This window comes from Dipodomys merriami, unplaced genomic scaffold (assembly GCF_024711535.1).
Source record: "Dipodomys merriami isolate MVZ:Mamm:240054 unplaced genomic scaffold, mDipMer1.0.p SCAF_57, whole genome shotgun sequence".
In the NCBI taxonomy this organism is placed as follows: domain Eukaryota; kingdom Metazoa; phylum Chordata; class Mammalia; order Rodentia; family Heteromyidae; genus Dipodomys; species Dipodomys merriami.
In genome coordinates, this window is record NW_027206146.1 from 2,296,789 (window position 1) to 2,310,401 (window position 13,613).

At 55.9% G+C, this 13,613-nt stretch overlaps 2 protein-coding genes across 2 annotated transcripts; one reads left to right on the forward strand and one right to left on the reverse strand.

Annotated features, from left to right (window-relative positions):
• Positions 1 to 1,505: 1,505 nt before the first annotated feature.
• On the forward strand, positions 1,506 to 9,216 carry Trim28 (tripartite motif containing 28). Its single transcript, XM_070000706.1, has 17 exons — positions 1,506 to 2,129; positions 2,344 to 2,456; positions 2,542 to 2,674; positions 5,953 to 6,088; positions 6,170 to 6,286; positions 6,359 to 6,473; positions 6,594 to 6,740; positions 6,829 to 6,943; positions 7,027 to 7,133; positions 7,226 to 7,262; positions 7,383 to 7,428; positions 7,508 to 7,757; positions 7,845 to 8,164; positions 8,251 to 8,374; positions 8,459 to 8,545; positions 8,620 to 8,757; positions 8,856 to 9,216. The coding sequence occupies exons 1-17, from the start codon at positions 1,790 to 1,792 to the stop codon at positions 9,030 to 9,032; spliced, it is 2,502 nt and encodes an 833-aa protein (XP_069856807.1). The 5' UTR covers positions 1,506 to 1,789; the 3' UTR covers positions 9,033 to 9,216.
• A 505-nt stretch (positions 9,217 to 9,721) lies between these two features.
• On the reverse strand, positions 9,722 to 13,235 carry Chmp2a (charged multivesicular body protein 2A). The gene is made up of 6 exons (XM_070000798.1): positions 13,096 to 13,235; positions 12,367 to 12,599; positions 10,371 to 10,550; positions 10,169 to 10,299; positions 10,016 to 10,077; positions 9,722 to 9,927 (listed from the first exon to the last, which is right to left on the reverse strand). The coding sequence occupies exons 2-6, from the start codon at positions 12,532 to 12,534 to the stop codon at positions 9,800 to 9,802; spliced, it is 669 nt and encodes a 222-aa protein (XP_069856899.1). The 5' UTR covers positions 12,535 to 12,599; positions 13,096 to 13,235; the 3' UTR covers positions 9,722 to 9,799.
• Positions 13,236 to 13,613: the final 378 nt, after the last annotated feature.

The following is a 13,613-nucleotide window of genomic DNA, read 5'->3' on the forward strand; positions in this document are numbered from 1 at the left end:
CCTTCTAGATGACATGGCTCCTCACCACCATTGTCTAGATGTTTCTGGCATCTGCCAGATGCCTGTGGAGGCCGTTCTCTCAGGGTGGTCTTTGCACCTCGCTTTCCCATCTAGCCAGGGGACCAGCATCACCGAGTTGCCTGGTGATGAAAAAATGCCACCAGGCCCTGCCCTTGGGGCTGCTTCCCGCCCGCCGGGGATGAAGATGGGGTCCAGGACAAGGAATGGGACCTACTAAGATCATTCTGCAGAGTACAGAGTGCGGGCTGGGATAAGCACTCAAGTCCGGAGGTCAGCGGTTAATGTCAAAGGGAAAGCCAGCCTGGGTGTAGACTGGAGGGGGGTCACGCCGAGCTCCCTCGAACATCTCCCAGGCCTTGGGGTGTTGGCACTGTTTTCTGCTCTACTCTCTGCGGGTGTTTGCGTCGGAGCCCGCGGGCCAGGATCCCTGTCCCCTCCCACCCCCTGCTGGGATGCGGCTGGTGACCTTTGCGGGGTAGGGGCACGCCGAGCCCGGCCACCCCGCGTCCCGGCGCGGGGAGTGCGCCGCACCTTGGGAGGACCAGCACCTCACCCAGGCTTCACTGCAATGGCCCCGGGCGAGGAACAAAGGCCGGGGCGGGACAGAGCCTGGCGGCCCCCAGCTCCATGGGGAACAAAGGCCCTGGGGTGAGCCGCGGCCCGAGTGGGCCCCGCCCCCCGCCCGCCCCTCGTCCCCCCCCCCCGCCCCCGGCCGCCTAGGCCTGGGCAAACGGGGTGGGGGCGGGGGAAAGCTGCCCTCTGCTCCCGCTCCCGTTCCGCCTCCTCCGCAGGGGCTCACCCCACCGCACCCACCCCGGACTCCCGGGAGTGTCTCCAGACCGGGGCCCTCCCCGCAGGTCCTTCCGCGCGGGCCACCCTTTCCCGGGACAGATGCGGGCTTCCGGAAAGCGGATCCTTCCCAGACAGGCCTCCAGCCCACGTTAGAGCCTGGTCGACAGTAGGTGAGGTTTTGGGGGGACTGGGCGGGACTCCACGCTCACGCCGCCCTGGCTCACGGGTGCAGCGACTAGGAGCGCTGAGCGCCCAGAGGAAACTTGCTCCGAGTCCCGCGCCTCCCGCCGGGGCTGAGTGCGTGCCTCGACCTGGCCCCGCCCACACGGGCCCCGCCCCTTCCCGGGGATTGGCGGTGCGCCGGCAAAAGGGGCGGGAAGGGACTAGAGGTTTGCACTACGCATGCGCGCGCACCTAGGCGCTTCGGCGGGTGCGTGGCCCGGTGCACCCCTCCACCTCACGCCTTCGTTAGCGGCCGAGACGTTTCTCTCCCCCGCCCCCCGCCCCCTTCCCCACCGCTACCCGCGTGGAGGGTGGGGTGGTCCGGGGTGGGTGGCCGCCCGCCAACGCGTGCGTACTCTCTGCCCTGCCGGAGGCTGCCGTTGTGGGCTCCGCCCCCGGGCGTGCAGCGCCCAACGCGCGTGCGCGGCGGCGCCAGTTATTTCTGTCCCGCCCCCAGGCCGCGGCTCTTTCTGCGAGCGGGCGCGCGGGTGAGCGGTCGTGTGCCAGTCCTGTTCGGATACAATCGGTGGCGGCTGCGGACCTGCGGACGCCGCCGTCGGGAGGCGAGCCGGCAGCAGCAGTCGGCGCAGTGTCTGGAGCACCCCACGCGCTGCCAGCGGCGACCCAGGAAACGCGTGGCGGTGTTCGGCCTCGCGGCGGCCGCGGCCCAGCCGTTGACGGCGAGCACGACTGCGCCTGCGCAGCAGGCACTGCGCCCCCTCCTCCCCCTCTGGGCGCCCCCGGCGGCGTGTGAATGGCGGCCTCGGCGGCGGCGGCCTCCTCGGCGGCGGCCTCGGCCGCTGCGGGCAGCCCGGGCCCGGGCGAGACCTCGGCGGGCGGCGAAAAGCGCGCCGCCGCCTCTTCAGCCGCGGGCTCCGCCGCTGCCTCGGCCTCGGCGGCGTCGCCCGCGGCGGGCGGCGGCGAGGCGCTGGAGCTGCTGGAGCACTGCGGCGTGTGCCGGGAGCGCCTGCGGCCCGAGCGGGAACCGCGGCTGTTGCCCTGTCTACACTCGGCCTGCAGCGCTTGCCTGGGGCCCGCGGCACCGGCCGCGGCCAACAGCGCGGGGGACGGCGGCGCGGCGGGCGACGGCGCCGGTGAGTGCGGCGCTCTGGGCCCCTCCCCCCCGCGGGCCGGCGCCCGGGCGGGGCTGGGGGGGGCGGTCCCCGACGCGGCGGCGGGGCCGGCGCCGGGCTGTGGCGAGCGGCACCTGGCTCACGTTAGGGGAGAGTGGGCTGGGGAGGGAGGCGGGCCGGCCGAGGCCCAGCCCGGCCCCCTTGCGCTAGCCTCACCGGCCCCCGCCCCCCGCAGTGGTGGACTGTCCCGTGTGCAAGCAGCAATGCTTCTTGAAAGACATCGTCGAGAACTACTTCATGCGCGACAGCGGGGGCAAGGCCGCCTCCGACGCCCAGGATGCCAACCAGGTGCGTGGTCCTTCCGCGTGCCCGCGATCGCGCCCCGCGGAGCCCCGCTTTGTGACCCCAGCTTGAGCGTCTCCTCTCTCGACAGTGCTGCACTAGCTGTGAGGATAACGCTCCCGCCACCAGCTACTGCGTGGAGTGCTCCGAGCCGCTGTGCGAGACGTGTGTGGAGGCGCACCAGCGGGTGAAGTACACCAAGGACCACACCGTGCGCTCCACCGGTATGTGACGGCAGGATCTAGGAGTCCCCTTTTAATTGGCGTGTTTTGGAGGTGTGCATGCGAAGTGTCTCTGTGATTTTAATAAGGGATACCGTCAGGAGGGCTGGAGCGCGGAATTCAGAAGTGAATGCTGGAGCTTTAGAGTGCTTTGTTTGGGGCATTATTTGGGCAGCATGGACATGGATCTGGAAGCATAGTGGTCCTCAGCCTGCCACGAAGGGTGCATAGCATTGTGGGTGTGAAAGGTTTAGCATATGCAGCTAGTGAAAGATAATGCGATGCCGGAACTGCTGGTTTTTGGGTTCCCTGGTATGTGGCCTGGGAAATGAGGCTTCTGGGACAGATTTTTGTGCCAATCCTGGGGAGATCTTGAATTTGGCCTTGAGTGTTCCTGAGCTCTTTTGCTCAGGGAAGCACTGTACCACTAACTGGAGCCTCAGGGGTGTGTGTGTGTGTGTGTGTGTGTGTGTGTGTGTGTGTGTGTGTGTGTGTGTGTGTGTGTGTGTGTGTAACAGTTTGCTGGACTTTCTTCTGCCTGTTTTGGTTTTAAACTCTGACCCTTAAGTGTTTCACAGGACTGCAGTTTGAGCCACCGGTGCCTGGCTAGGACCCCTTACTTTGGGGGGTGGGGGTTGTAGTATTACGGGGAGGTCTATTTCAGTGCTACTTGAACACCCCCTGGGATGGGCCACTTTTTTTTCCGTGTGTGCACGCATGTGCTCACATATGCACATGCCAGTCCCTTTGTTTTTGTTTTTGCTGATCCTGTGGTTTGAACTCAGGGCCTTGGCACTGTCCCTGAGCTTTTGCTGTACCACTTGAGCCCGCAGCATCATTTCCAACTTTTTCTGCGTATGTGGTACTGAGGAATCGAACTCAGGGTGTATCATGCATGCTAGAGAAGCATCTACCACTAAGTCATATTCCCAGCCCCCCCCCCCCTTTTTTTCCTCTCAAGAGTACTACTTGATACAGTTTCACTTTTATCTATTTTATTTTGGAGAGTCTAACTGGAGATTAAGAGTCTCAGATTTGTCTGCACTCACTTGCTTTGAACAGCAATCCTCTGATTACAACCTTCTGCATAGTTAAGAGTACAGCCACAAACCATTGGAACCCAGCCTGGGACAGGTTGAGAGAGAGAGAGAGAAAGAATGTGTTTGTGTTTGGGGCCTGGGCACTACTGTCCTGAGCTTTTATTTTTTTTTCTGAAATGGTTTATCACTTGAGCCACACTTCAATTCTGGCTGAATTGGAGATGAGTTACACCAATTTTATTGCCATGGCTGGCTGATTTTTTACTGTTATCCTAAGATCTCAATCTCCTGAGTAGCTAGGGTTACAGGTATGAGCCATGGGTGTCAGGACAGGTTTTATGGATCAGCATTCATTACAGCATCTGATCAACCTTGATATGGCCAGTCCTGGAATACTCAAGGCAAGCGCTCTACCACTTGAGCCACAGCACCATTTCTGGTTTTTTCTGCTTATGTGGTGCTGAGGAATTGTACCCAGGGCCTCATGCATGCCAGGCAAACACTCTACCACTGAGCCACCTTCCCAGCCCCTCAAGAGGCTGAGACCTAAGGATCTGGGTTCAAAGCCAGCCCAGACAAGAAAGTGAGACTTTTATCTCCCACTTACCATCAGAAAATCACGTGATACTGTAACTCAAAGTAGTAGAGCCCCCAGGCCCTGAATTCAAGCCCCCATGATCTTTTAACTCTTCTGTTTTTGGTGGTACTGGCAGTTTAACTCACAACCTTAATGCTTGCTGCACACAGTCTCTACTATTTGAGTTACTCCAGATTTTTTTTTGGGTCCGGTGGTGGGGCCTGAACTCTGGGCCTGGGCGCTGTCCCTCAGCTCTTCAACTCAAGGCTAGCGCTCTACCACTTGAGCCAATGTGATACCTCCCATTTTCTGGAGGTTAATTGGAGATAAGAGTCTCGCAGACTTCCTGCTGAGGCTGGCTTTTGAATCCTTCCTGAGTAGGGATTACGGGTGTGAGCCCGGCACCCCACTCATTTTGTTTAATGACTTTTGGAGTAGGATATCAGGGTTTTTTTTTTGCTTGAGCTCAGCCCTAGACCATAGTCTTATATAGTTGGTTGAGTTGGGAGGAATCTTGGTAAATTTTCCTATCCCAAGCTGTTCTCTAATTTCTGCCTTCTGAGTATCTGAGGTTACAGGCATGAACCATTGTGTTTCATGAACTGCCTTGATATTACAGTTTCTTGGCCTAGAAGATATTGTTTTTTTGTTTTTGTTTTTGTTTTTTGGGTTCAATTATGGGGCCTGAACTCTGGGCCTGGGTGCTGTCCCTCAGCTCTTCAGCTCAAGGCTAGCGCTCTACCACTTGAGCCACAGCACCACTTCCGGCTTTTTTTCTTATGTGGTGCTGAGCAATCGAACCCAGGGCCTCATGCATGCAAGGCAAGAGCTCTACCACTGAGCCACCTTCCCAGCCCTAGAAGATAGATTGTAATGAAGGATGGTGGCTTATCAGCTTTAAAGAACCAGGATGGATGCACAGGGAGATTTACAGAAATCCTACTTTCCAGAGTTGCGCAAGTGGGTTGCATTGGGGAAGCTAATGCCCATGTTCAGTAGTATAGTTAGCATTTAGTTGTTCATGTAGTATTTGTGATGAAAGAGACTGCCATGCCCAGCCAGCTTGTTTTTTTGTGTGGGTACTAGAGCTTGAACTCTCAGGGCTAGGTGTTATCCCTTCATGTTTTCCTTAAGGCTAGCTCCATAGCACTTAGACCACAGCTTTGCTTTCTGCATTTTGCTGGTTAACTGGAGAAAGAAGGGGCTCTTCTGTCATTCTGAGGACCCCAGTGTGATACCTTGCATTCCAGTCTGAAGAAGGCTGTGGAAACTGTGGCTTGTGTAATGAGAGACTAAGGCATTTTCTTACTATGGGGCAGGGAAGATTGCCATAAGCAGAGGAGAAGGCTAATTGGCATATGGTTTATAGGCAGGTAGCACTGCACCTTCCTGGACAGGTTTTCAGGGAACGGCAAGGAGGGTGTTATCTTAACAGACTGTTCTGTTGTGCTTACTCCTTTTACATTTTCTCTCAGAAAGTAGAATAGACTTTTGGCCATTTTAGAGGGTTCTGGGAACAAGCTGCCATTGCTATATCTTTCCAGTAGGCAGGCTAAGGTTTAATATAATGAACAGACAGGAAATGAGTCCCAAATTATCTACCAAATTATCTACCATGTGTGGTGGCTAAGTTCAAAGGTGCATCTTGATGTTTCCCACTTCAGGGCCAGCCAAGTCTCGGGATGGTGAACGTACCGTCTATTGCAATGTGCACAAGCATGAACCCCTTGTGCTATTCTGTGAGAGCTGTGATACCCTCACCTGTCGGGACTGCCAGCTCAATGCCCATAAGGACCACCAGTGAGTTATGTCCTGAGTCACAGTTGGTGTATGGTGCCAATTCTTCCTGGCCCTTGCATGCAGGTTCACATTTGCTTTCAGGTATCAGTTCCTGGAGGATGCAGTGAGGAACCAGCGTAAGCTGCTAGCTTCACTGGTGAAGCGCCTTGGGGACAAACATGCTACACTGCAGAAGAGTACCAAGGAGGTTCGCAGCTCGTAAGTGTGGGTGCCAGGGCTGTGAGGTGGCCTGGGGCAGGACTTCCTGGCCTGACTTGCCCTGTGTCCTAGGATTCGCCAGGTGTCTGATGTGCAGAAGCGTGTGCAGGTTGATGTCAAGATGGCCATCCTGCAGATCATGAAGGAGTTGAACAAGCGAGGTCGTGTGCTGGTCAACGATGCCCAGGTGGGTCATGCATATCAGGTGGGGTGGTGCCTGGGCCCTTTTTCCTGGTTGATGCCATCCAGATAGAGGCAGATTCCAGAGGTCATCTGCCTTTGCTCACTTTGTTCCCCTGGCCTGCAGAAGGTGACTGAGGGGCAGCAGGAACGCCTGGAGCGGCAGCACTGGACCATGACCAAGATCCAGAAGCATCAGGAGCACATTCTGCGGTTTGCCTCTTGGGCTCTGGAAAGTGACAACAGCACTGCCCTACTGCTTTCCAAGAAGCTGGTATGTGGTGATGGGCCTGGAGCAGGTTTCTTCAGCATCATTGGGCCTCTTGTTCATTGTACTTTGACCCACCTGCTCTCCCCACCAGATCTATTTCCAGCTGCATCGAGCCCTTAAAATGATTGTGGATCCTGTGGAGCCACACGGTGAGATGAAGTTTCAGTGGGACCTCAATGCCTGGACCAAGAGTGCAGAAGCCTTTGGTGGGTCTTACTCCTTTGCTTTTGCTCTTACTTGTTTTTCCACCCCAGGTGTTGTGTTTACTTAGGCCTTTCTCTTCCTTTAGGCAAGATTGTGGCTGAGCGTCCTGGTACCAACTCCACAGGTCCTCCACCCATGGCTCCACCACGAGCCCCCGGACCCCTGAGTAAGCAAGGCTCTGGCAGCAGCCAGGTAAGCAGGCTAGAGGACCCAGGTAGCAGCAGAGAACAGTTCCATGGGGTGTGTCTGCCTTACTGAGGTTATCTGCTTTGTTCTGTCTATAGCCTACGGAGATACAGGAAGGCTATGGTTTTGGGTCAGGTAAGTGTAGCTCAGACTGGTAAGTGGGAGGTTCCCAGTGATTGCCCAGTGTCTATTCTAACTTGCTTCCTTGATCAAGTATTTGAGCCATACCCCTATCTACTTGTCGTTTCTGAGCAGATGATCCCTACTCAAGTGCAGAGCCTCATGTGTCAGGCATGAAGCGGTGAGTGTGGCATTCCCCTGGGGTGGCAAGTAATTGGAAGGATAGGGATGGGGGCACTCATGCCAAGGTCTGTCTATAGGTCGTCCCGCACAGCTGAGGGTGAGGTGAGTGGCCTCATGCGCAAGGTGCCCCGGGTGAGCCTTGAACGCCTAGACCTGGACCTTACAGCTGATAGCCAGCCACCAGTCTTCAAAGTCTTTCCCGGCAGCACCACTGAGGACTACAACCTCATTGTCATTGAGAGAGGTGCTGCAGCAGCTGGTCAGTCAGGGGCTGTGCCCCCAGGGGCTCCTGGTGCCTCTCCCCTGCCTGCCATGGCCATTGTTAAGGTGAGCTTGCCCTAAGGGACCGAGTTTGAAGGATAATGCTCACTAGATAATGAACTCCTACTACATGAAATCTGATTGCCTTGCCAGGAGGAGGAGACAGAGGCTGCCATTGGAGCCCCACCCACTGCCACTGAGGGTCCTGAGACCAAGCCTGTGCTCATGGCTCTGACGGAGGGCCCTGGCCCCGAGGGCCCCCGCTTGGCCTCCCCGAGTGGCAGTACTAGCTCTGGCCTAGAGGTGGTGGCTCCTGAGGGCCCTTCAGCCCCTGCTGGTGGCCCAGGTGCCCTCGATGATAGCGCCACCATCTGCCGTGTCTGCCAGAAGCCAGGAGACTTGGTCATGTGTAACCAGTGCGAGTTTTGCTTCCACCTTGACTGCCATCTCCCTGCCCTACAGGATGTGCCAGGGTGTGTGCAAGGCTGGGTGGGTGGGTTCTGGGCAGGGATGGGTGGGCTGAGCATAGACCTGTACTTTCGGTCACTTTATGCCCTAGGGAGGAGTGGAGCTGCTCACTCTGCCATGTGCTTCCTGACCTGAAGGAGGAGGATGGCAGCCTTAGCTTGGATGGTGGGGACAGCACTGGTGTAGTGGCCAAGCTCTCACCAGCCAACCAGCGGGTGAGTAGGCCAGACTTTGGTGTGTTTGGCCTTGTGGCAGAATTCCTCTCTGCAGCTCTGACATCTCCTTGTACCTGTTCATAGAAATGTGAACGTGTCCTGCTGGCGCTGTTCTGCCATGAGCCCTGCCGCCCTCTACACCAGCTGGTTACTGATTCTACCTTCTCCCTGGTGAGTGCCAGAACAGACATGAGAGGAGGGGCAAATGCTGGCCTTAGCCTCATTGTGTGTCTGCCTGCACACAGGAGCAGCCTGGTGGCACCCTGGACCTAACCCTGATCCGTGCCCGCCTCCAAGAGAAGCTGTCACCCCCTTACAGTTCTCCACAGGAGTTTGCCCAGGATGTGGGCCGCATGTTCAAGCAGTTCAACAAGTTGACTGAGGTAAGCTGTGCCACCCGTGGGGGGGTGTTGGACTGAAAGTGGGAGGGAGAGTCAGGAGCAGGACCTACCCACTCAACGCGCCTCCCTGCCTGGCTCAGGACAAGGCGGATGTGCAGTCCATCATCGGCCTACAGCGTTTTTTCGAGACACGCATGAATGATGCCTTCGGTGACACCAAGTTCTCTGCTGTGTTGGTGGAGCCCCCGCCGCTGAGTCTGCCCAGTGCTAACCTAAGTTCCCAGGAGCTGTCTGGTGGCCCTGGTGAGGGCCCCTGAAGCCAAATTGGCTCTGGTCTCTTCTGTCACCCCACGTTTGTCCTCCCCCCACCCCCAGGTGACCTGATCTCCTCCCTGGTGTCCTCTTCCCTCAGTCTCACAAAATGGTTTTTACTTCTGTGGATTTAATAAAAATTTCACCGGTTGCTCAGGCCTCTCCTGGTTGTGGGCTCTGGTCCTGAGACCTGGTCTCTGCATCTACTCATCCTTGTCCAATTACTCCTCCCCCCCCACTTCAGACCACCTGAAGCCTTCTCGATGCCAAGGGAATGTGGAAGAATATCATCCACTGACCCTTTCCTGGGAGAGGAAGGGTCTTGCAGGGTGGAAGGTGGTATACATACCAGAGGCCTGAGCTGACAGAGTGCCCCACTGTACTTTGTTTCCACCCTTGGTGTTTCCCATGCCTTTTGCACTGAGACTTTCCTTCTATTCTCCTGGTTCACCTTCAGTGAGATGTCCAAGTTGGGCTGGCTATTCCCTTTGGCTTTCCATCCTTTGTTGTATCCTTAATTCTTCACTAGGTCAAGCCATGTTAAGACATTAACCGGAGCAGTGATGGAGAGTAAAACATTGACTTCAGCCCCAGAGGCTAGCGTTTTAAGGCCAGGCTTGCACGTCCCTGCTCCAAGCACTAAATCACATTGGAATTTGGGTATCGAAGACAATGTAGTAAAAGGCTAGGGAAGTTAGCGTCCAATCTTTTATTGAGTGGGGTTGGAGTAGAAACTGGGCATTCTATCCATCCCAGGGGGTGGGTGGGTTGGTCAGTCCCTTCGCAGATTCTTGAGTCTCTCTTCCAGGTCTGCATCAGCATCAGCCAGAGCTGAGGCTGTGGCCTCCGCTTTTTTCCCACCAGCAGCTACACTGAGTGATCCTCCAGTGGAGGGAAGGTCTGCAGGGAGAGTGATAGTTTAGGGAGAGGAAGAAGGATTGCGCTGTAACAAGGGGGAAAAAAGTACAAGTTTGCTAGCAGTACTCACTTGACAGCTCATCAGTCAGGCTCAGTCCCAGCTCATCCAGGACTTGGGACACAACAGCATCACTAGGGAAGAGGAGGAACTCCATCAGGGCTATGCAAACATCCCTATCCCAGGGCTGGGAAAACATCCCTTTTTCCCGCCTTTCCCCACAACCTCTCCTCTTCATCCTCTTCATCACCCATGGCATCATCTATAGCATCATTCATCATTTCTTCCTTCATGTCCATAATCTCTGCCTGCCGCTCAAACTCCATCATAATCTTCTGGATCTGTGGCAATTTCAGCTGGAAGTAGGGGGTGGTGAGTTAACTGAAGGTAAAGACTAGGGAATGGGAGGCACACATACATTCCTTACCTGTCTGTTCATAGTACCCATAGCCTTGGTAACACCCTTCATGGCTTGTGCCATAGAATTGTTAGACTTGAGTGTCTGAATCTTGAGAGAGACAGCCTGGATGTTGGCTCGCATTAACACAAACTTGCGTACATAGCGCCGGGTGCGCACAAGGTCTTTTGCCATAATGCGTACAGCATCCTGGAGAATGGAGAGTGGACAGAGTATAAGGATAAAGCTGTGAGATTAAGTTCTATTCCTGCTATTTCCAGACATCTCAATGTGTTTTGTCACTGACCTTTAAATACAAAAGGAGGCCCAGGGTCACTCTTACAGGTCTTTTTCCTTCCCCATGTAGAATCACTCACTGCCTGGACTTCTAAACACTCAGAAGGTTGAGAGTTGAGGCTTAGGACTGCAAGTCAGTCAGGGCATACCAGTCCAAGAGACTTAACCAGCAAAAGGCTGGAAGTGTAGGTATGGCTCCAGTGGGAGACTGCCAGCCTTGAATGAAAACAGTACAAAACCTCGAGTTTAGGTACTAGTGTGAGTACCAAAGGAGTGCCCTTGCTGTAGATTTTACTCAAAAGAGCGCTTGCTTAGTGCACAGGTCCTGGTTCCAATTTGCAGGAATACAAAAAAAAAAATATTAAAGATCCTTTTTTCCTTGCACATCCTCTGCCTAGCTGTTCAGATTCACTAAAGGTTCTGTCACCCATCTTAATTTGTTTTCCTTACTGCTCATCTCTGTGTGAGTACTGATTCAATTCCAGGCCTCATAACTTGGCTTGTACTATATACCACTTGAGCCACAGCTCTGCTTCTGGTTTGTTTGTGGTACTGAGAACCCAGGGTTTCAAGCATGCTAAGCATTCTACCACTAAGCTACATTCCCAGGCCTCATACTTTTTTTTTTTTTTTTTTTTTTTGGGGGGGGGGTCCGGTAGTGGGCCTGAATTCTGGGCCTGGGCGCTGTCCCTGAGCTCTTCAGCTCAAGGCTAGCGCTCTACCACCTGAGTCACAGCGCCACTTCTGGCTTTTTTCTTTTGTTTTGCTTATGTGGTGCTGAGGAATCGAACCCAGGGGTTCAAGCATGCAAGACAAGCACTCTACCACTGAGCCACCTTCCCAGCCCCCAGGCCCCATACTTTCAAGGATGGTACTCTACCATTTTGCCACATCTCCACTTAGACCTCCCTCCTTCCTCTTTTGGTGCCAGTCTTAGTTCTCTGGACACTGGGCTTTTGTGCTCAAGGCTAGGGTTCTCCTACTTGAGCCACAGCTCCACTTCTGGCTTTTGGTGCTTAATTGGAGATGAGACATGGGCTTTTGTGGCTGGACTGGCTTTGAACCATGATACTCAGATCTCAGTCTTAAGTAGCTAGGATTACAAGCATGAGCCACTTGTGCTTTCACATTTTTTGCTGGATAATTGAAGAATCTTGGATTTGAGCTGGGAATGTGGCTTAGCGGTAGAGTAATTGCCTAGCAAGCCATGAAGTCCTGGGTTCGATTCCTCAGTACTACATAAATAGAAAAAACCAGAAGTGGTGCTGTGGCTTCAGTGGTAGAATGCAAAGCAAAAGAAAGCTAAGGACAGGGCCCAGGCCCTGAGTTGAAGCCCCAAGACTGGCAAAAAAAAAAAAAAGGTCAGGTTTGTAGTTGGCAACTTTCATCTAGATCTCCACCTGAGTGGCAAGGGATATAGGTGCAAGCCACTGGTATCTGGCTCCACCCACCTTACCAGCCTCCTTACTGTAGATTTCAGTTCCTACTGTGTCCCATGCCTCTGAACTGTTTGGTCCCTGTCCATCCATCAGAGCTCACTTGTTCTCCCAGATTTCTATAACTTTAGGTCACTGTCATTGTCAAGTCTTGTTGCTGGTCGACAGCACTTCTTTGGAGGCAGCCTCAGACATCGAAACTGGAAGCCATGCTCATCTTGTTCACCATCACAGCAGCATCCAGCTAAGTGACACCATTCCCTGCGTCAGAGCCCCTGACCGCCCACACTCACCATCTGGCCCTGCTTGGCCATCTTTTTGATGTCTGCAATGATTTTCTTCTCCTGGGTCTCTAGCTTCTGTCGCTCTCGATCCAGCTCCCTCATTGCTCGGTTCAGTGCCCGCTGGTTCTGCCGCAGTAACTCTTCTGGCGTCTTCCGGCGCCCAAACAACAGGTCCATGGTGGTGGTGTAAGGTGCTTTGCTTTCGGGCCTAAGAAATGTGAGGCCGAGCTCTGGGGCGTGTCCTAGAAAGATCAACAGGTAGAGCGAGGTTACTCAGGTAGGCAGGGACAGGAGGCTCTGAGCCTGAGGGACGTGGGCAGCTCTGGGGATATAGCAGGAAAACCCCATTTCGCTGGTTCCAAGAGCCAGGGGCGTGCCCCTAGAGTACGCTGGGGTGCAGCCGGACCGGCGCTGGGCGAGCGCAGGGTCTGGGGCCACCGGGCTGTGGGGCTCGGACGAAGCAGGCCGAGGCTCCGAACGTCAACAGGAAGTGGGGTCCTGAGCGCTGAGCCTGCCTCGCGGCAGCTGGCACCCCGTGCACCCCGGACGTGGCGGTGGCGACGAGCACCGGCCTGCGGGAGGGGAGCGCAGGGCTCCTCAGCACCCAGGCGGGAGGTGAGAGCGGCCGGGGTCCCCGTCAACAACGAAGACGGGCTCCCGGAAGGGCGCAGCACTAGACATCCTAGCCAAAGGGAAGCCGCCGCTCGCTCGGAACCGGAGGCCCAGCAAGTCACTCACCGGAGCTGCGACGGGGAAACGCACGTCTTTCCGCTTCCGGGTCTTGCTCGGATCCGCGGCGAACCCACTGGCAGCCCCTCCGATAGCCGCCAAAGCGACCGCCGTTTCCGGCTTAAACCGCCTGACGTCACCCGTCCCGCCCCCACCTGGAACGCTGGGAAGTGGTAGGACCACGCACGCGCGCGAGCCCGAGTGCATGCGCACTGCCGGCGGACGACCCGGTCCCGCCCAGCGGAGAGGAGCGGAGGAACGCCGAGTCGTAGCTTCCGTGGGCGTGGCTCGCCTTCCGTCTACGCCCCCCGGCCCTCAGACTTGGGCCAGAACAATTCCTCCTCGGACCCCTTCTGTCGAGAGCACTTCTTGAATGTCGCTCTGCGAGCCCAGGCGTGGTAGGCAGGGGGCAACACTACCCAGGATCCCCCGTGCTGGGGAGGCTGCCCGCTGGCAGGGGTATCAGACCCTGGCTTTGCCTTTCATCCAAGCGAGCGAGCCGCAGCCTGACCACCCGTCCCATCCCT

Coding starts and splice junctions, on each gene's coding strand:
- Chmp2a (XM_070000798.1), bottom strand. CDS start 12,534: ATGGACCTGTTGTTTGGGCGCCGGAAGACGCCAGAAGAGTTACTGCGG. Junction 10,551..12,366: donor TGGCCAAGCAGGGCCAGATG/GTGAGTGTGGGC, acceptor TCCATTCTCCAG/GATGCTGTACGCATTATGGC. Junction 9,928..10,015: donor CCTGACTGATGAGCTGTCAA/GTGAGTACTGCT, acceptor CTCTCCCTGCAG/ACCTTCCCTCCACTGGAGGA.
- Trim28 (XM_070000706.1), top strand. CDS start 1,790: ATGGCGGCCTCGGCGGCGGCGGCCTCCTCGGCGGCGGCCTCGGCCGCT. Junction 6,741..6,828: donor TACTGCTTTCCAAGAAGCTG/GTATGTGGTGAT, acceptor TCTCCCCACCAG/ATCTATTTCCAGCTGCATCG. Junction 7,134..7,225: donor AAGGCTCTGGCAGCAGCCAG/GTAAGCAGGCTA, acceptor TTCTGTCTATAG/CCTACGGAGATACAGGAAGG.